This window comes from Crocodylus siamensis, chromosome 5 (genome assembly GCF_052110815.1).
Source record: "Crocodylus siamensis isolate JL-2025a chromosome 5, ASM5211081v1, whole genome shotgun sequence".
NCBI classification, from domain to species: Eukaryota; Metazoa; Chordata; order Crocodylia; family Crocodylidae; genus Crocodylus; species Crocodylus siamensis.
Genome location: NC_143399.1, coordinates 64,765,312 through 64,787,616, shown reverse-complemented (window position 1 = coordinate 64,787,616; position 22,305 = coordinate 64,765,312). Strand labels below are relative to the sequence as shown.

The 22,305-nt window shown below is 41.4% G+C and overlaps 1 protein-coding gene across 5 annotated transcripts in view; it reads right to left on the bottom strand.

The window, feature by feature from the left end:
* The window catches only part of NEK7 (NIMA related kinase 7), a 119,449-nt gene that overhangs the window by 76,409 nt on the left and 20,735 nt on the right, over positions 1–22,305 (bottom strand). For all 5 annotated transcript variants that reach the window (XM_090048623.1, XM_090048621.1, XM_090048625.1 and 2 more), the window contains exons 2-3: positions 17,612–17,695; positions 10,795–10,935 (exon numbers count right to left, since the gene is read on the bottom strand). In XM_090048623.1, the coding sequence (XP_089904749.1) occupies positions 10,795–10,935; positions 17,612–17,668 (198 nt within the window). In that variant the 5' untranslated portion in view covers positions 17,669–17,695. The remainder of the gene's footprint in view (positions 1–10,794; positions 10,936–17,611; positions 17,696–22,305) is intronic.

Below are 22,305 nucleotides of genomic sequence, written 5' to 3'. Positions count from 1 at the left end.
AAAAGGTTTTTGGACTGCAAGAACATAAAAATCTGGCTGAGGAAAAATGCAATCGCTTTAAAAAGTGAAATAGAGGTGTCATTCCAAGACATATCAAGTGTTATAATTTGTTTGATATCTACATGTTTGTATACGGGTAGAAATAAACTAAATCACTATTTGTGTTTCTAACAGGTTTCAAATTACAATGATTTCACATCATTTACCATATATATTCAAATCTAAGATGACCCTGAATTTAAGATAACCTCCTAATAATTAAATTCTATACACTGACTGTCCCGGGGAAAGAGAGGGAAGAAGTAACAAGAAGTACTCACCAGAAATAGGAGACGTAGCACAGCAGGGGCAGAAAGAAGAGCCCGCATGGCTGGTCAGCCACCTTTTTATCCAATTAAGGCCGGCCCGTGACATTAGCCCCAAACGCCGGCTGGTGGAGATAAAAATGGCGGCTGATGCCATGGAGGGAAGAGGAGAGAGCAGCGAGAAAGGGGAGCTGCAGCCACCTCTGGGAGGGAAAAGGATCTTCCCCACAGGACCTGCAGAGCCTGACAAGCTGGAGGCAGACACAAACAGTGTGGGGCAGAGCGCCCTGTCAGGAGCACGGACAGAAAGGCGAGTGAGCGGCAGACACTCCAGACTCGGAGACGGAGTCAGAGCCGTAGCCGACGTTCAAGCAGACTCCAGGTGGGAGTATTGGGACTACCAAGGCAAGAAAGGAGCCATGCCAGAGGGAAAAGACTTTGGGAGAGCCCCGAGGGGGTTACGATCAGGGCGGGTATCCCCGCCAGTCCCAGTCGAGTCAACAGGAGAACAGGAGTGAATCCCCGAGGCGACGGGCAGTGAGAAGAGCGTCCCCAAGCTAGAGCAAGGGGAAGGAGAGTAAGGGTATAGGGTGTAGCCACATCACAAGGTGGCTCATCACTTTAGTGTTTTGTTGATGCGTTTCTGTTTGGTTGCCCTGTGCAAAGGGGGGAGAGTAAAAGGTACTGGGATTACCCCCGAGGAATAGGGCCAAGGGAGAGCCTCAGAAGTTTTTTTGTGTTTCCCCAAAAAAGGGGTGGAGGCAGGGAAGGCAGAGGGGGGCAGGCCCACACAGGCAAACCTGACCACAGGCTTTGAGACCACAGACGTCAAGCCAGGAGACGCGACTCCACAAGAGAGGACAAGGCTGATGGAGGGATGACTCACACAAGGGGACATGTGGCCGGAGTGTAGGGGTGGTGGAGCCCCGTGAATGACCACTGGGCGAACTTCAGGCCACTCAGCAAACCCAACAACCAATCCCGTCTACTGAAGAACAACAAGTCGTGGCAGGAGAGAATGGGGGAAGTGACTTGAGGAGGAGACACCTGCTTGGTCAACAACATGAGCCCATAGGACACCCTACATTTACCACCAGGACGAAGGTCACACAAGAACGGATATTTGAAGCCTGGCAGCCACATGGACAATTTATAAATTTGTTATGATTTTCTGAGTATGGAAGCGAATTATCGGATGGTAATCTTTTATTCATGCCCCCCGGACACTGCTGTAGTAGTGTAGGGGCAGGCAGTAGGAGGCCAGGTAGTGCGAGGAGGTCAAGCAGCTTACCCCCTACCTGTGCCTGCTTCTCTGCCCACCCACCCAGCCTCTGTTTCCTCTTCTTCCTCCTCAGTCTCTGCTCCTCACTTCCCCCTTTTTCCCTTCTCCCTTCCCTTCCCCCTCCTCCCCAGCCTCTGCTACTTCCCTTCTTTCTTCCCACCAACCTGTGCTTCCCTGGTCCTCCTTCCAACTTTGCTCTCAGCTTCCCCCTCACCTTACTTCTGCTCCACACCAGCAGGATCCATCCCCAAACTAGCCTGGAGCACTAAGCGTGGCCCTTGCAGAAGCCATGCATGCTGGGCACTGTTGCTATGGCACCAAGTTGGGGCCACTCTCAGTACCCAGGCCGCAGGGTGGACAGTCTGCCAGCACAGAACAAGGATAAGAGGGGAAGGGAGAGAAGCAGGTAGGAGAGCAAAGACTGCTTAGGCGGATGATGGTGGAGCCCAAGCCACAACAGCCACCTGTCTCCACACCAGCATCATATTCTGTTCTAAGATTTCCCCCCTCCATGTTAAATTGAGGCGGGAGGAAGACACCTCATCTTAGAATAAATACAAGATATTCCTATACCAACATGGAGACCCCAATTATTTCATAACAGTTTGCCTGACATAATTGTTAAAACTGTCTATACCAGGGGTTCCTAACATTTACGTGCCCACAGGGACGTCTGAATTTAAAAGAAAAAGCAGTGGACACCAATATGAATTCAGCTGGTCGGTCTCTCATGGCTGACTCAAGGTAACTCCTGGATACGCACACAATTTCATTTGGGGAAAGAGTAGTAAGCGCCACTCTGTCAGTCCAACTGACTCAGTCTCATTTTGACTGCCATTGTGTACAGCCTGTAAAAAAAATTTTGAAGTGTTGCTGTTCTGAGTTCAATTGGCAGTGACAACATTTTTGATGGAATAATGATTTTTACTGATCATGAAAATGTACATGGGCACCTGAATAAACTGGAGGGAGAGGGGGGGCACCATGGCACCTGCAGACACTGCATTGGGAACCACTGGTCTATACCTTGTTAACGATCTTGAACTGGCAATCAATACACTTGCAAATCAAACCTCTCATGTTAAAGTATGTACAGCTCTAATATAAGAAAGACAACAAAAAATATCAATTCAACCTGTAGGAAAGAAGATTTAAATTAGGTATTAGGAAACACTTTTCAACTGCAGGGAGTGATAAAACCGTAAAATGGAACAGCTAGGGATACTGTGGAATCATTCCGGGAAGTTTTTCAAAAACAGGTTAGATCAGTGGTTCTCAACCTTTTTAGACTCAAGGTACCCCTCAGAAAATGTCAGCGTTTAGTTTTCACTCTCACCCCGGTTGACAATCATTGGGTTAAATAAACATCCATTGAGGATGATCGAGTTATACCTAAAATATCTCTCAGTGTTTTGGGATGGATAAGATGATTTTTTGAAGTCTCTTTCCACCCCACATTTCTGTCTCCGCTACATATTTACCCCCCTACAGACTACAGGGAGGCAGTGTGTGTTGAGTGCACAAGTAAGAAAGGACACAAACATATTTCACATTCTCTGACAGCAAAATGTATAAAAGCCCAGGAATGCTTCTACTTCACGCTATCTACTGGAAGCAGAAAGTTGTAACCATTTACTGATCCCTCATTTCAGGCCCTTACTGACATCTGGTATGTCCAAGCTATCTGGTGCATATTAGCATAATATGCTATCTGGTGCATATTAGCATAAGGTTTATCAAAATTTTAACTACTTCATCCAATTGAAGTAGAAAGCATAAATACTCAAACTTTTCTAACAAGTGCATCAAAACTAGTGTTCATTATGGAACAAAACACACTGCCATTTGGAAGCCTAAGAAAATATAGGTAGACAGACATAACCGCAAAACTAAAGACAACTAGATATAATGTAAGGAGACCATGGAATGGGGAGGGGGAGGAGCAAAGAAATGACATGATCAAAAACACAAACCAAGAAAATAATCAAGAACCAAACTGAGAAGTATAGCGGTAGAAATGAGGAGGGTCTGAAAGGAAGATACAGTAGTATGAAGAGAGAAGTAAGTTTGGACCTGTAGAGGTAAAGAGCAGTGAGCTCTTTACCTACAGGATTTGTGGCTTGACTTCTGGTTAGAAAGTCTGTGGCTACATCAGTACATTAGAAACTAGAGGTTTTGCCAATATTCCCAGAAGTCAGCATAACATCCTTTTTAATATTTATTTTGTTACTAAATTAAGTTCATTTAGCAATGCCCCTAAAATCCTCAAGCCAGCTCATGCACTTGTACTAACAAGGCATAACTGTATTCTGTGGGTAATGAAACAGAGCTGTGGAAAATACATAATACTGTCTACAAGACTTCTGCACATATATCTTTGTAATCAGTTTCTGATGCTTGGTTAACCTAGGCTATGGTCCCTCCTTAGAACAAATCTTCTAAAATTTCTGAACTAGACAAATCTTGCAATGGACAGCATGGTGTTTTTATTCATTAATTCTGTGATTCTATTTTCATGGAGAATAAAAACTAGGGACAGCAATGAAATAATGTGAATGACTTGATATCAAGAAAGGAAATGCAGAATATAAAAGATATGTCACTTTTTCTAAGTGAAGACAGGGAAGCTATATCTAAAATTCTGGCTCAAGAAATAGCAACTGAAGGGGAAACTTGGGATATATCTTCTAAGGCACAATGAAAAAGAGTAGAAAACATACATGGTCTGCTCAACAGCTTGTGTTAAACCTTAAGATTCCTAAGTTTAAATCAGGGGTGGACAATTATTTAGGTTGGTAGGTCACTTAATGAATTTTGCTGATCTGTTGAGAGTCATCCCTCTCTCTCTCCCTCTCCCTCCCTCCCCCAGCTGCAACCAGTACAGAAGCCTGAACCTGCCCACAACTTCAGTGGACACCCCTCTGCCTCCACCCCCACAGCCAAAGTCCACCTACCCACAGCTTTAGCACCCCCTGCCCCACCCCACCCCACCAAGTCTGGACCCAGCAACTGCTGGCCACATCCACAGCTGCCCAAACATGGCTGGAAGCTTCTGGGTTGGGGCTTCAGGAGCAAGGGGGCTCAGTTGCAGGCTGTGACCAGCATGTAAACCTAAAAACTACCTGCAGCTGTAGTATGCCCCAAATCTCTGTCCCCCACCCCCGCCACCCACCTGAAGCCCTGACCCGGAAGCTGCCAGCCACACTTGGGCAGCTGTGGACATGACTAGTGCTATAGCTGCAGGCAGGTTCATGCTTCCGTGCTGATAGCAGCACTGGCCAAAAGAACCCAGCCTGGCAAAAGTAGCCACAGCCACCCGGCACCACACAGCTGCCAAAGCTGGAGCTGCTCCCCACCCATGGGACAGATCCATTCACCTGGCGGGCACCAGCCCACAGGCTGGATCTAATCAGTTTGCAGACCAGATTCGACCTGCAGCCTGGCTTTTGCCCATCCCTGGCATAAGTCCTACTGAAATGCTCTAATTTAGTTAAACTATGTCTGCAGAGATTTTCTGGCCAAAGGAGTGGAAAAAGCACAATATTTACTTAAAAATAAAAGAAAAAAAAGCTTGTTTTTTCATTACTATAATCCCTGAGTAGCAAAGAAGAAGTTGCTTTACAGGATAATCTATAAAACTAAAAATAATTTTAACCCATGTGTTTTAATATCTTTTTCCAAATTCCCCAACTCTTAGATTTCTGCCCTCAGTTTATGTTAAATGAAAATGTCATGACTGCACAGGCCAACAATCTATTTTTACAGTAGAACCCCCTACTTCCACCTCCTATAGCAACTAGTAACCATTATAAAACAGCTATGCACATTATAAAGGAACAGCATCTTCAAACCGGTCCAGGAAATACCAGTTCTGTAGAAGTCCAATCTCCAAACAGATTTCTCAACTTAGTAGAAGCAGTAGTTAACATTAAATAAATTTAACACATAACCAGCACATAGTAGTATACAAATAAAATATAATCACACCATTACACTATTTACAATATATGGACTTAGAAGGAAACTTGCTTTCAGTCTTTCTATCAATTCCCTTTTATTCCTACACATTTTTCCTTTTGTGTTGAGAAGACAGACTCATAGGACATGTCTACATTACCAATGTAGCAAGATCTCCCCAGACTATTCCCATAAGAGTGCCCCAAATTCACTTCTGGGCATCCTTCTACAGTTGTCTTCAAGATTTAGTCTCCACCCTGCCAGAGACCGACCGCTAGGGATGACCTTAGAGTATCTAAAGTGCTCCACCTGGGGGTGAACAATTGCCTGCATACAGGCTTCGCAACACCAACCTGACCAGCACTATGAATGAAAGACACCTGGGGGTAATAACAGACCACATGATGAACATGAGCCGGCAATGCGACTGTGTTGCCAGCAGGGCAAATAATATTCTGGCATGCATCAATTGATTCTTCTGCTCTACTCAGCACTGGTGAGAGTGCAGCTGGAGTATTCTGTCCAGTTCTGCATGCTGCACTTTAACAAGGATGTGGGACAACTTGAGAGAGTCCAGAGAAGGGCCACCCGTATGATTAGAGGCTTGCGTGGCAAGCCATACGACGAAAGGCTGAGGGACCTGAGACTCTTCAGCCTGAAAAAGAGAAGGCTGAGAGGTGACTTGGTAGTAGTTTACCCTTGGGGAAAACCAGAAGTAATGGCCACAAACTCCTGGAAGACCATTTCAGGCTCAACATTAGGAAAAACTTCTTCATAGTCAGGGTGTCCAGACTATAGAATAAGCTCCCTCCAGAGGTGGTGCAATTGCCCACTCTAGGAATCTTCAATCTTCAAGAGGAGACTGAACAGTCATATTGCTGGGGTTATCTACACAGACATTCTCCAAGCACTGTAAGACCACCAGATGTTGTGATGCTCTGCATCAGGGGTTCCCAACCACCGGACTGCAGTCCGGTACCAGGTCGTGAAGGGTTGGCTGCCAGGCCATGGTGCTAGCCCCACTCCCATCAACTGCTGCAGTGAGGGAGTGGGACTGCTGAGGCTGGGGCAGGTGCAGGACAACGGTAGTTTGTCTGGAAGGTGCAGGCATCTCCTGCAGCTTTGCACATCCCAGGAGGGCATGGAGGGGGGAGATGCGTGCCCCTGGATCTGTGTGGGGTGGGGCAGGCTGGGGTCAGGGCAGCACCTGGCTTTTCCCTGGAGCCGCAGCTCATCCAGGAGGCACTGTCAGCTGCTACCACTGTGTGCACCCCAAGAGGACATGTGGGGGAACCCACCCCTTGATCTGTGCGAAGCAGGGTGAGTTGGGGCTGGGGCAAACAGCTTGGCAGTGCCACCTCCCTGCTTTGTGCCAGGGCCCAGTAGCAAGTCCCTGTAAGGCTGTGCGAGACAGCCCAAGAGCCTCTTTGCACAGGGGGGACAGTGCCGGGACTGCCTGGAGGAAGGAGCTGCCCCAGCTGGGGTGCAAGCCCAGCGTGCAGCTGCTGAAAGGGGAGTTTAGAACTTGTAGGGAGCTGCCCTCCACCCCCGCACAGCTTAGCCCACTGCCCCTGCCTCAGTATCCCACCCCATCACCAGGGCCTCAATCTACCACCCCACACCCCTTCCCTCACAACAGATTTACCAGGCAGACTTGGCTGCTCCTGCAACCTCCCCCCAGTGCAAAAAGTTAAGCATGCAAATTTAATTCTAAGCATGCTAATGTGTTTTAAATATGCAAATTGATGTGTGAATTAGGTTGTTTGAGACAGAATTCTTTGAGTATTCTTTGAGTGAGTTTGCCAGTCAGCAATATAAAAAGGTTGGGAACCCCTGCTCTGCACTGTTAATGCAAATACTGCTGGCAAGGTCTTATTGAAAGACTGTTGATAAGTTGAATATGATGATTTTTCTTATACAAATGAAAATGCTCACCATTTTGAACATGATTTAATTGACAGCCATACCTGGGTTTGGGTTTCTCATGAACTTTAAGTGTAGGAATAATGAATATAATGCTTAAAAATTTTGATCAACACTCAACACTGGTCTCCTGCAACATTATCATTAACAAGCTAAGGAAATACAGGCTAGATGAATATACTGTAACAAGGATACAAAGCTGATTGGGTCACCATGGTCAACCAGTAGTCATCAATGGCTCAATCTCTGGATGGGACAAGGTACCAAGTCAAGTTCCCCAGTGGTCTGTCCTAGATCTGGTATTCAACATCTTTAGTAATGATTTGAATAATGGGATTGAGTACAAATTAGCAAATGTTTGGGTGACACTAAGTTGGGTGGAGTTGCAGACACTCTGGGTGTCAAGTCTAGGATACAGAAAGACCTGGAAAAATTGGAGAAATGGTCCAAAAAAATCCCTCAGATGAAATTCAACATGGACAAATGTGAAGACTTGCTCTTGGGATGGAATACTTGTACACACAAATGCAGACTAGTGTTCTCATCAATTCTTCCTGTAGAATGCAAGGCTCCAGGTATAAACCACCATGTCCTAGAAGTGAATTCGTGGCTAAGACAATGGTGTTGATCTGAAGGCTTTGGCTTCTTCGACATGGGTGGATGTTCTTGAGAGTAGGGGTGCACCAATAAAGATTCTTTGGGCCACACCAATGGCCGATTATTAACGAGCCATACTGGCCGATATCAATCCAATTGCCGATATACATCTTGGCAGCTTAGAGAGCAGCATCCAGCTGGTAATTCTGTGGGGGGGGGGGAAATGGGGCGGGGAAGGAAAGAAGAGTGGGGGGAGTGCAGATCAAGGCCCCTGAGGAGGTGAGGAAGTGGGGCTGGGGCAGAAACAAGGGCAGATACTGACCAACCAGGGTGAGGCAGGAGACAGAGCTGTGAGCAATTCGTTTGGGGGTACAGGAAGGGGGGAGTAGCTGCCACCACTAACACACCCCAGAGGGTCACATGCCCCCTGGATCTGTGTGCAGGGCAAGGGTGGGCTGCCGCTACGAGCTGGGGCTGGGAGCGGTGCTGGGCTCACATACATAACATGGGATCCCTACATAATCTATTTATGGTCCCCCTACATAATATTTGCATCCAAACTGAAATTTTCATACTTTGGTAGCAAGTACACTACTCTGAGGTGTAATAAAAAAGAAAAGATATTTCATAACCAAACATACAACGGAAAGTTAATTCAGACATGCCCAACTTGGAAAATATATCAAAGACTTTAGGACAAAATAAAAGCAGATCAATTGGCCAATGTTTTGTCTTTGTTCAGTTTAGAAGAAAAGCTAGAACCTTCTATTTGAAGTGTTATACTTTTCTTTAAAAGAATAAAGTTTCACAAATCCAATGACAGGCATTGGTACAAAATAACCATTCAGCTTAACATAATAAAGAACAAACCATATTTTATAATAGTCCTTCACAGCTGATTCTTACCTGAATTCCTTCAGATACTCCATCTCCAAATATTTTGTATTTAGTTTTAATGGCCTTTGCCTTTTTTCCTAACCTGCTTCAATAGTCTAATCAGTTCCCTGGAATTCAACCATCTATACTAGCTGTGTCAAACTTACCCTTTACTGTTGTTTCCAGCCTGGGGTAAAGGGGCAGCCATAGAAGCAGTAGGTAGCAGCCCTTGCTCATCCATCTACTGACAGTGGCCAAGTCCAATGAAAACTATTATTTTGCAACAATTCCCACCCCTGCTGGCCATGCTCCCAAATTTCCTGGCTCCCCAAACACAAACACCCCATTTCATATAGTCCAGTTAAATCCAAGTTTCACACAATTCAATTAATTCCATGTATTTAATCATTTTTCCCCAATAGTTTTATAATTAATGAACCTTGTATTTGAACATACAAAAAAAAAAGTTTGCAAGTGAATCACCTATTATACTCTGAACTTAAGAGAATATATACCTCTTGCATTAAACACTGTTCCATTTAGTGTGATATCGATTTAAAAACACTCTTGGAATCCAGTCTAATGTCCAACTTATGTCATAAGCAAAGTGCTCTGTGCTACCACTTGCATCTTATATAGAATCACCATGGCATTCATCTTCCCCCTAACCTCACTGCTTGTAACTGGCTATTAACGAGCTTTCAATTACCATACAAAAATTTGGGAACAGATTAATAACACAGCTAATATGTGCCAACATGTAAAATAAACCAAATAACTTATTCCAACGCTAACAATTCTTGATTATATACGTACTTTTTTTTTTTTAAAAACATATATGCTCTTATACAAACAAAATACATTTATTGCCTCAAAAATGATACCAGTGACTTTGGCCATGGACAGGCATTCATTTTTACTGTCTCTGCCATTCTTAGCAAAAGAAAAATAGCCTGGGAGTTGGTCCATATGTAAGTTCCACACCCCTGGCTAAAGAGCTACACAGGGGTGCTTACCAGCCAGGGGGCCCTAACGAGATGCTCCTTGGACCACTTCCACCCCTTGGGGAGACCATTCATTGACAGCTTGTCAATTGACAGTTGGCAGAAGCTGCCACGGAGTCCAAGGTGGAGTCCAGCCCTGGGAGAATGCCCTGCCCCCATCCTGCCAATTAGCTGATTAGCAGGAGGGGTGGCCATTCTCCTACATTCTCCTGTTATGGAAACAGTAGCCTATTTTACTGTGCATTGAAGCGTCAAGTAAAAAAAGTGCTATTACGCTAATGTACAGTAAAATACACTACCATGCATTAAGCATCACTTAAAAACCATGTACATTTGTTACTGTGCATTAATGCAGCCTAATGTGCATCTCTTCAGTAGCTCACATTGAAGTACTAAATTTAATGCGTGTTATAAAAAGCACCTTAATACACATGTAGACACATGCTTTGAGAACTAAACAAGAGAATAAGTCTCACTTTAATTTTTCATGTTATTAGTATAGAATGCACGATTACTAGAGTTGTGATATAAATTCGTATGTCACATGAATCTTATATACATTCTTACACCACATTGACACTTCACATATATCAGCAGCAATGATTTTCAGCACCCCTCTAGAAGCAATTTTACAAAGATCTCAGCAACCTAATTTAAAAAACATTACATGAAAAAGCTCACATGATAGACTGAAAAGGAACAACAAATGCCTTAGTCTCCAGTGTTAAAACCGCTTTTAAAAAAATTCAGTATTCAAAGAGGAGTTCTCCTTTATCAGTTCAGGTAAATCTTTTTTCCACGTTTCTAAGCCATGTGTAAATTTAGCTGGAGCTTTTACAAACATCCTTACCTGCACCTTTTTCAGTGCGACTGGTACCCCATCCAGGAGCCAAGTTGCTCTATAAACTTCACTAAACTGTCCTCGGCCAATCTTCTTTTCTATTCGGTAGTTGGCTAGTGTATTGTAGCCCATGTCAGGTCGTAAAGCTTTCTGTAATACAAAAATGTAAATGTGCTTTGCACCATATAAACTGTATATTTTAAATAGAGTCCACATAGCAACCATACACCAGCATCTTAACCGTGACCAATTTTATGAATATTTACATGCATGTTTGACTTCAAACACTCCACTGAAGTCAATAAGACCTCTGAAATGCTTATGAATTTGCAGAATCAGGATTTAAAATTATTAAAATATTTTGGTATTTACTTTATTGCCCATACCCAAACCAACGTTATCTGAACTAGTCACAAAATTCTGCAAAGGCAAGTTCCATGGTGCTGTTCTTTGGAAGTCATTTATTTGATATATTACAGGTATTAAGATATACTAGAATAATTATAAATGTATCAGGAAGCTGACTTATAGCAGCTTCATAACAGAACCCCTCAGTAAAGTCGTACTGTATCATTCCTTGTTTTCACTTTAAAAAGATATGCAACAGACCTTTGACCACATTTATAACTAAACATTCTAAAAGCAGACACCAGTAATTTTACAAAATTTCATATATTCAATTCTGTTGAGGTCTGTTAATGCAGAATAAGTATTTATGTATATACTTCACTTATTTTGATAGAAATGGCACATACCAATGTAAAACTACACACTAAAATACAATGTCTGGTTTGATAACTGCCAAGCGTTGAGGCACAGCATAACGAAGCGATCTATAAATTTGTAAAACTGGCTTTCATTATATAGCACTATAAAATACAGCTTCATTAAATAAGCTATATTTTAGAAGTACCATGTGCTTCAAATTTGAATTGGGACTTGCGGCCTCTGTCTTCACAGTAACTTGACAAATATTAGCGTGAACTACTAAGGCAGTGTGACAACCGCATGCTGAGAGCAAAGTCTCACTAATGTGTTTTGGCATGCAGGTTTGTAATCACACATTTACATATGCAATGACCTACATTTGCATGTCAGATCACACACTGTCTTGCTTTATTAAGACCGGGCACCTCCCTGTGCTTGGCGGCCAGAGTGGCGAGAGAGGGCCAGAGGGCGGTGTTTTTTGGCAGTTGAGGGATGAACTGCCACCAAGGATTAGGCTGATATGGCCTGAGCATTAGACACTTCATTAGAGGTAATCTGTTTAACAGTGGGCAGTATATGTAAACTTCACAGCCCATTTGCGGCACCTTTTCCCCCCCATGGCCTTTCTTCAAAGGGCAGTGTGGCTGAGTGACAGCTTGTCTCATCTGCTCCCTTGTCCTGTCATACAATTTAGATGTGGTGAGCTGACATGAGAAGCAACATAGCTGCACATCTCCAACCACCACTGGGTCTTTCCTAGCCACAACGCAATTTGTACAGAAATAAGCTTATGCAAGATAAAGGCTTTCTTTGGTCCCAGACCATAAGAGAACATATTATATACCCTTCACTAATGATAACATTACATTTTATCCACTAAGTAAACCAGTGAGCACTCCCACTCATCTTTAATATTACAGTTTCTACATAACTGTTGTCTATACAATGAATTTTAAAATACGACTTTCCAAATGTTAGATTTTGAAGATCCTGGACAACCTATCTATTAAAACGGTCATAGAATATTGTTCTTTCTTGCTCTCTGATGCACTTCTATCTATAGGGCTGTTTCACTTTTGTACTATAATCAGACAATCTTGGGTTTGAAAAAAGGAAAGAGAGAAGTACAATATTTTTTAGTAGCTTAGCATCAAAGCATGAGTAGTTAAAAAAGAAGTACTGTAATGCACTAGTAATTTCACCAGGAAAAATGCTTGCAATAAACAAGACATTCGCAATACAATCTTTTGCCAAATGCCAAATTAGCATTTAGTAGGAATGGTTTCTATCAAAGGCCAGCATATACAGACCCTAGAGAAGGTTCCAAGGAGACCACAGCTACACAAGGCAATCACCATTACAAATCTCCTGGGGGACCTTTGGCCAAGGCCACAGCATCCAATATGAGCAGTGTTATAGAGCAGTTTCTCAAACCATGGGTCATGACCCAAAAGTGGATCACACGAATATATTAAAGGGTCACAAACAAATATTTAAAATGGATTCTCCATTTCAGGAGGAAACACTTGGGAAACTGTGTCTTCCCTTGAATGCTGGCAGAGTTCCAGTCTGCAAGGAGCTGCTTGGGGCCCCTCCACGCCCTGCACACACACACACCTCCCATCTCAGACAGCCACTCCCTACCCCACATATTGGGGGAGGGCAGCAGGTGGGAGTGAGGGGCACTGGGTTGGGACTGGTTATCAATGTTTACAAATGGGTCCTGGTACAAAAAAAGATTGAGAACCACTGTTGTAGAAGACTTACAGGACAGGAGACATCCTAATTCAGAGCATTTTCGAAGACAGCCTACTTATGGCCTCCATTGTCTCCCATTTCCTCATAGGATAAACAATCTTCAAAAATACCTAAACTCCATTTACTTTCAATTATATTAAGCCACTGACTCAGAATCAGTGAGAATCCAACAGTCGCTTACACATTATGGCAGGGGTGGGCAATTATTTCGAGCAGAGGGCCACTCACTGAGTTTTGGCAAGTCATTAAGGGCCGCATGACAGGCAGCCAGGGGCAGATAAATATTAGTTTTCTAAATTTTTTTAGGGGCCCCACGGGCTGGATAGAATAGCCTGGCAGGCCACATCCAGCCCACGGGCCGCATTTTGCCCACCCCCGCAATACGGAATATGTTACCTAAAGTCTATGCATAGAATTCCTATGGAACTATAGAGACAATTAAGGAGTCATGCCCGCCCGCCCGCCCCCCACCCGGCCAACAGAAATCTCAGTAGGACATAAGGAAAAAGAGCCCTACTAGCACAGCATGGTGCATCACGGAATTCTTGAGTTAATGGGACTAATAGCAATGAAGATATTTCATTCTGAAGCAAGTCTACCATACCTTTTTAAACTAAGCCACAATTCAGATTTGAAAACTATATATCATAACAGAGCCAACACTCCCTGAGGAAAGATATCTTGTGCCTGAAAGCTGGTCACATGTCTCTCAACTATATCATTGGTCCAATAAAAGATATAATCCAATGAAATCTTGCTTCTTGAACATTACAATAACAGGCAGGCTGACTCCACGCTTTGTTCTTTTTTACTTTTAGGACAATCATAATCCACTAAAATGCAGGTATTTAAGACCTTTCATCCAGATACTCTACAACATTTTAGGCATCCATATCCCATAATTCTTCAGTTGCAAATGGGCTGTAGTATACATTGAAATAACCCAAAAGGAGGAATTATTTTAATTCATCTCACTGTCAAGTGCTGACATTTAAATGTATCTCTATAAATTACTCAGTTGACCATTTCTGCTAAAATGATCAATATTTAACTACCATTCTTAGTTTACCACAGCTGGTATCAAGATCAAATTTTTATCCCACTTCTGTCAGATGGCCAAAATTCAAATTTCTCTCTTTTCCCTGCCCAAGATTTTCTAAACTATATTTATGCCTTTACAATACAGAAGCCTACTGCCAACTGACCATATAAAAATGAAGGGGAACACACTAGCAATTGAATTTTAAAGCCAATCACCTGATATAGTGTTCTCATGTTTAATTCAACAAAACCCTCCTTTTTACACACATCTGAAGTGACGCAGAATCTTACGTCTAATGTACTGGAATGCTATTTCACTATCTATCTTAAGTTCTTATATGACCCCAGACCTCCAATTATTGCATTTGTCTTTAAACATATCTGTGAGGTAATAAAAACACCTTATCTCATCTATATCATAGATAAGAAACTAAAGATACTCAAAAGGTATTTAACAACTACACTTGCATCAATTTCAACAGAAGTCTAGCGCCTAAATACCTTTCAGGATCTCAACCTTGGGTAATTTACTCAGACAAAAGGGAAGCCTCAGGCATAGCAAGAAATTAAACATTAGTCCCTTATCATCCAACTACTCTACAAAATGTGTATGATTGTTTTGTAGTGTTCATTTTCAAATTGTGTCCTGTGGAACCCTGGGGTTCTGCAAAACATCATCAGGGGTTCTGCAAAGATATTGGGGGTAATGGCAGAGCGGGTCAGGAGGCAGTGTGCTGCCACTACCAGGCCATGTTGCCTGTCTCTGTTTCAGCTCACAGGATAGGGGTAGGGGCTTTGCAACATTAGAAGTGATATGAAGAATTACCGGACTTCGGAAAGTTATTAAATACTGGTATAGAACTCTCTCCCACAAACTGAATCCCCATTGCAGAATTTAGTCAAGCTTCCCCAAGAAATAGAGTTATTTTCAAAAATGTTAGTTTCTTTATGTTATGTTGAAACTTCTAGTGATTTAACCTGAACATACAATGGTATTTCCAAATTAATTTGTACTGAGTCATTAAACTGTTTAGCTAATTATACTCATTTCCCCTTTTCATCAAAAAAAAACTGTGAAGTTCCAGAGTAATTTAATTTGTATTTAATTTAATTTGATTTTTCCATTTAATTTAATTTGTTTTCAATTTGTACATGCATATATACAGTTTAATAACCCAGAGAATTAAGTTTAACAGGTTTTCCAGCTTTGAGATGTAATTATTCCCAAATCAATATTTCGCATCTTCTCCTTCATCTGCTGTATTACTTTCTCCTAATGTTTCTCCTCCTAAATTACCAAGGCATTAATCATTACCTCTATCTTAAGTTGAGATAGGGGACCATAACTAATTTTGAATACATCATTCGTATTTTAACTGAAAATGTCTTGCAGTTTGTTTTCATCGTTAATTTTTTTCACAATTGCACAGCTTTAACAAGCTGAAGCTATCAGATTTAATATGCATATCCAGCTCACGGGAAAAAGGGGTCAACAAGGTGAAAATGTCACTAAGTGACACTATCAAAAAAATTCTGTGGCATACTAATCTATTTATATATTTGGCTAACAAAGTAATATGCACCTCATTCCTCAAAATGCAAAACCATCAGAACTATGCCCATGACCTTCCTAAGCTAAAGAAAAAAGAAAGAACAACTGCCTGTCTGCCTTGCAATTGAGTAACAGCAAGTATGCTTAAAAATGGCTGAAGGTTAACCAAGGATGAGAATACATGTGGGTTTCTTCTGTTGGAGATGTCTACTAGGGTACTGCAAGAACCCTGTTAGGCCTGGTCTTGTTTAACATTATAATTAATGATACTTTCAAGACTGATGTAAGATAGTTTAAAAACAAACAAACAGGCTGCCAATGATGGGGGGGGGGAAGGTTTTTGGAGCCAGGCATAAACCCTACTCAAGCTGACAACTATGATTGTGCCTTCTGTTCAGACAAGGAGAAGAAAAGTCTATAATAAATATGGTGAGCTTTTATGAGATTCACATTATAAAGTTTCTAGCAGCATCATAAATTGTCTCATCAAATATATCCTTAAGATAAATTAACATAAGCTGTCACATTTGTTGCATCAAAAATACTTGTTAAAATTAAATATATGCAATTACATCTTAAATGCATAAATGTTTTGTTCTCTAGGATTGAAAAACCAAACATTCCTGCATATGTATACTTAATAGCTAATCCACTGCAGGCAGGGAAACACAAGGTCTGTTAAATACTGGTCACAAAAATAAAGATCAGTACTAACATATATGCATGATCACCAGCAACTTTAGACTAACCATGTATTGCCACATCCACTTTTTTATTCAAGTTAAAACTGCGAAGCAAAAAAATTAAGGTTCCAACCCTGAAGAAGAATTCAAGTGTGTAATTTTACTGTGGCAAATTATAATGACTTCAGTAGGATTCTTCACAGCAGATAAAACAGATAGATGTCCTTGGATAAGTTTGTGAAGGATCATGGCTTGAGTAGAATTTTTTTCCCCTCCAGCTTTTAAATAAAATTAAAGCAACATAACGTGTTTACAAGAAAGTTTATGAGCAATATCTAAATATTATTTGTTCTCTGATAATGTTTTCTTTATTTCACACCATCACCCCAAACACAAAGATAATTAAATCTCTCTCACATCCTCCCTGTCACAGGGCTTCTATAAGTGGGAATTTCTCTTTGTCTGTTTTCTATAAGTAAAGACATTAACCCTCACAGGACCAGCAGCAGGAGGTGTAAGAAGAGAAGGTTAAAAGGAGCAATCTGAAATAAATGTGGTAACTCTGACATAATTTCAAAATGTATAGTGTTTAACAGCTCAGTGTCTCACAGGAAAACAATTACTTTCATTTTTGCCTCCCACTGCCACTCCGACCTTTCCCAGTGGGTGAAGCCGTAGGGGGCAGAAACGAAAGGTTTTTTTCCTTGTGAAACACAGGATTGATATTCATTGAATTTCTAGATAACCAAGATGACATTACATTTCTTTATGGCTGCTTTTTCCATAAATGTCTTTGGATAGAAATAGCCAAAGACATCTGATCTTATAACATTCACTTTAATCATCAGTGGTGATGAAGTCAGTTATGCTACTGCACATGATTATCTCAATTATCTTAATGAACTATTGCACTGAATACCATGCTAAAGCATTTGTGATATACAAAAAGCCCTCTGTCTTGCAACACCATTGTATAATGGATAAAAAGTATTTGAAGTTGAAGTTGAATAATCTTTTTTTTCTTTTGTCCTCTGCATGTTATTTTAATGCCTGTTGCTCCTATGTGATTATAAAAATAACATACCTGTGGCTGAAACTGTGGAACAGGAGGCCCCTGCATGCCTTGTGACTGTTCATCCATTGTGTCAAACAAGAGGACGTTTTGGTTCTGCAAACACAAAATATATATACGTACATGGATTAAAACAACAGGTTCATCAGAGTTTATATAGAAACTGCTTATTTTATGAGCATGTTTCAATTATACCAATACAAATAAAATGCATTGCTACATTTTAATTCAAAATGCTAAATTCTTCTAAAAGCAGACTGACAAAAGAATTAACCTCAATGCTAAGAATTTTCTGAAATTTGAATCTGCAAAATCTAAAATTTTAGCCGTTGTTTGGAAGGTGATTGTTTCAAGTCGTCTTTTAAAAGGAACTATTGTGCATATGCAAACACCAACCTATGAGGCAATCAGCAAGGGCTGAACCTGGGACTGCCCAGGTCCACCTGGAAGATTATTGTGACTTGAACTAAACAATAACTCAGTGAAACTAAACCAGTGAAACCCACCCTGGCATCCTCTATATCGGGGCATCAAAGATGCAGCCTGAAGAGCTGTTTCACCCAGTGGTTAAAGTGGGGCTAAAAATTCAGACTCCTGGATGAAATGTTGTTCACATGGTATTCACTCATTTGTGAATTTCTATGCAGCAATGGTTCCAATTTAGAGACAAAAGTTAGGGATGAGTTATGAAGACTGTAAAATATTCAGAATTATTAACAAGCAGGTTTGAGTAGATTCATAGATTGCAAGGCTGGAAGTGACCTCAGAAGATCGTCAGGTCCAACCCCCTGCACCAGGCAGGAAAAATGACAAGTGAGGTCAGGTGACCCCAGTAAGAATGACAATCCAGTCTCCACTAGAGATCCAGCTAATAAGTTTCTGTGAGAATCATCAAAAACTATATGGATTTAAACAAATCTTGTAACAAAACCAGGAAGAAGACAAGAGCGAAGAGATTTCAAAACTATGGAAGACAGCTTTTTGTACCCAAGTTATTACACCCTTTGGTATTAGAAGCACATGAATCATCTGTTTTGCCTGTTTACTATGTAAACCTCTACTTCTATTCAAGATGATCAAGTAGAAACAATTTTTACTGCACGTGAACAGAGGGATGATTTTTTTGTAGTTTATAACTGAGCCAACTCCAGAAAGATTTTCATAGTGACACCAAAAGTCACAACTCTGACATCAAAACTACCTTATACCCAAATTTCAGATTCCCCCACATCAAAACAAAGATAGTGGGGGAGGGGAAAGTAGCCTGAAGAGTAGAAATCTACCCACTGTCTCCACTGAACTCATTCAAAAAACAGTTGAAACTATTTTTGCTTAAATGTTCCTCTCTATCTCCCTGAAACAAAACAAAATAAAACGGGGTGAAAACCAACACAACATGAAAAATTCAAATACAAGTAGGTAAAAGGAAAAGCAACAGAAAAAGGCTTTTAATAGAAAACAGCAAGAAACCTTTACAATAGGCCCTAAACTTTAATATACAGCTTATACATTTTTGCAAGAGATTTACAAGTAAGTTTTAGTGCTGTATGTTTTATTACTAAAGGAATCAAACACTCTAAGCCCCAATTGTGTCATATCATCTTTGTAAACGTAAAGCTAATTGTACATTTCATGGGCATGTTCTGAGGAAATTGTTGGATGATGGATGTTATTAATTTTATGAAGCTGATGCATTTTTAAAAATAAAAATCCAATAGAAATGGCGAGTGAAACATTTAAGCAAAAACAATTCTCTTCACATATCCCACCTAATGACATAGTGCAAAAAAGCTTTTAAGGCTCAGATGTATATAATATAGTCTTAACTAAACCAACAGTCATTTTTCCAAGGTTTTTTTTCTGGCCAACTTTAAAAATGTATTTTTGGATTGACTCCTTCCCAACTAGCTAAGAAGCATTTTTGGGTTGTTTTTTGTTTGGTTGTTTGGGGTGGGGCATGGGCTTTTTTGTTTGTTTTTTTAAATTAACTGTGACATATCTATTCTCAAATGAATATCTACTGTTCACAGTATTTTACTTATCCCTAGAGAATACCAGTACTTTCATGATGATATTATTACCAAGAAATTAAAAAGCTAGAACTGTCACAATAACAGTATCGCAACTTTAAAGTAGTTTTAGAAGCGTAGTATCTTCTATGTATTAACCTTGCTTTCAATGGATTATTAAAAAGAATCTTTAATGTCAAACTTGAAAATGTATATTAAAAAGAAAATAAGCACAAAGAATTAGTATATATGAAAAAATAACTGATCTAATTAGCCTGTATTGTTTTTTCATTGTTAACATTTTACAGCTTAATTCATGCAGGTAGAAAACAGAATTAGGTGCAAAGCTACTTAGATCAATATCAAATATTTAGTTGAAAGACACAAAAGGATTTTTTTTGACCATTAACAAGATCAAATTATAAAATGTAAAAAAATATGCACGCAAGAACTATTTGCTATCCAAAAACTTCAACAAGTGGTCCCATGCAAACCTAAAGAGAATCTATAGGACAGCCATTTTCACCTCCTTATTCTAAATGTATTGACAAGTCCTTCTCAGAGCTTCAAGACAAATATTGTTCTTCATGTTCTTTGTACTGAGTTTCAGTGGGCACATATACAAGTTTATTGATGCACTTTTCCTAAGGCACATTCAGTTTAGTACTTGGGGGCATTTATATACATGATCCAGGAATGGGGGCCCCGCACTTTAATTAAAAGCAGCTTCAAGAGCCCCTCTAATTAAAGTGCCCAAAGCGTCTCGTTTATCAGCCTTCCTGTGCTTAAAAATGCTGGCAAAGGCGCTTTAAGTAAAGCTCAAGCTTTAGTTAAAGTGCCCCGCCACCATTTTTAAGCACGGGAACAGTGATACACAAGACTCTGGAATCTGCTGGAGTGTGGTAATTACCGTGTTCCAGCAGAATCTATTAATTCAGTCTGCTCCAAAGCACTGTAATTACAGCAAGTCAGAGCAGCCTTACTGTTCACTTATAGATGCCCTCCATTCTGAAGTACTAAGAAGAGCTCATTTGCCTATTTTAATTTACATTAATGAAAATGCACGGGTTTCGTGTGATGCTTTAGTGTGCATTAGAATAGGCTAATGCACATTAACGCGCATGTGTAGATACGCTCAATAATACTTGGTCAAGCAGAACATGACCTTGAACTGGAGTTTCTCTACATTCAAAAGATTTCATTGGGTAAACAATTGAATACCAAAATGGAAAATGCATTTTAACCCAGTAGAATTCCAGCAATTAAGAGCAGTTAACCCAGGGATGGCTATTATTTGGGTTGGTGGGCCACTTAATGAGTTTTGGTGACCTGTCAAGGCCCACACCTCTCTCTCCCTCCCTATTTCCCCATCCTTCCTTCCTGGGGTTATTACTAGAATGGAAGCCTGAACCTGCCCACAGCTTTAACATGACTCCCCCCACAGCTGAAATGCACCCTAGTGCGGGGGTGGAGGTGGGAAGGGTGCTACATCTGCAGGCTGCCACCAATGCGGAAGTCAGAAATCACCCGCAGCTGTAGCATGCCCTGCCCTGCCCCTCTCTGCCATTCCTGGAGCCCCAACACAAAAGCTGCTGGCTCCCCTTGGGCAGCTCTGGACATGGCCAGGAGCTGCTGGGTCCAGACCCAGGGAGGTGGAGCAGGGGGAGGGGCAGGGCACACTACAGCTGCAGGCAAGTTCATGCTTCCACTTCTGTGCTGGTGGCAGCCCTGACCAAGATCGAGACAGAGAACATGTACCTGGCACACTAGAAACAACCCCAGCCCCCTGACACAATGCAGCTGGGGTTGTTTCCAGTGTGCCAGGTACATGTTCTCTGTCTCGGTCTTGGTCAGGGCTGCCACTAGCGCAGAAGTGGAAGCATGAACTTGCCTGCAGCTGTAGTGTGTGTACAGGCTGGATCCATTCACTTGGTGGGCATCCACCTACAAGCTAGATCCAGTTAGTTAGCAGGATGTATTCAGTCCCTGGGCCATATTTTGCTGACCCCTGTGATTACCCTTCTATTCATACTCTCACAGAAGAGCAAGTACCACTTCTGAGGGGAGAGAAAAAGCTCTCTCAGGATTACCCAAGATGCAGCCTTATTCAGTCTCCCTCTCCTAAGAGGACCCCTGCAGTTAGCCCTAGCCAACAGGGAAGCCTCTGGCTTTGAGACCCTGGCTCTTCTCAGTTTCCGATGATCTATAGCATCCCCATCTCTGAAACCTCCTTCTGTTCACCAGCTCCCAGGAAAAGGCGTGGGGAGTTTCTTCTTTTAAAATAGGAATATCAGCACCCCAAATAACACAACAGCATTCTCTGGTCTACAGTCAGATCTAGATGATCTGCCCCTAGAGTGAAAAGGGTACATAGCAAAGCTTACTCACTGAGCATCCCCAGTAAGCGTTCACAATAACTTCATGCTGGAACTCAGCTCACTCAACCCTTTTTGTCACATATGTATACATAATACTTGTGGAAAAGAGGGCCACCCTAGAGTTTGTGGATAAAAGCCCAACCATAAAATCTCAAAAGCAGATTTTAATATTGTCCTCAGCTCCATGGCAATCATTCCTGATGAATGACATGATTTTTATTCTATCTATACTACACTAGCTTGGGGGGGGGGAAAATCAGGCCATATCTTTCCAATGACAGTATCTAACCAAAGTATTGTCACATCCTAGTGGGCATTC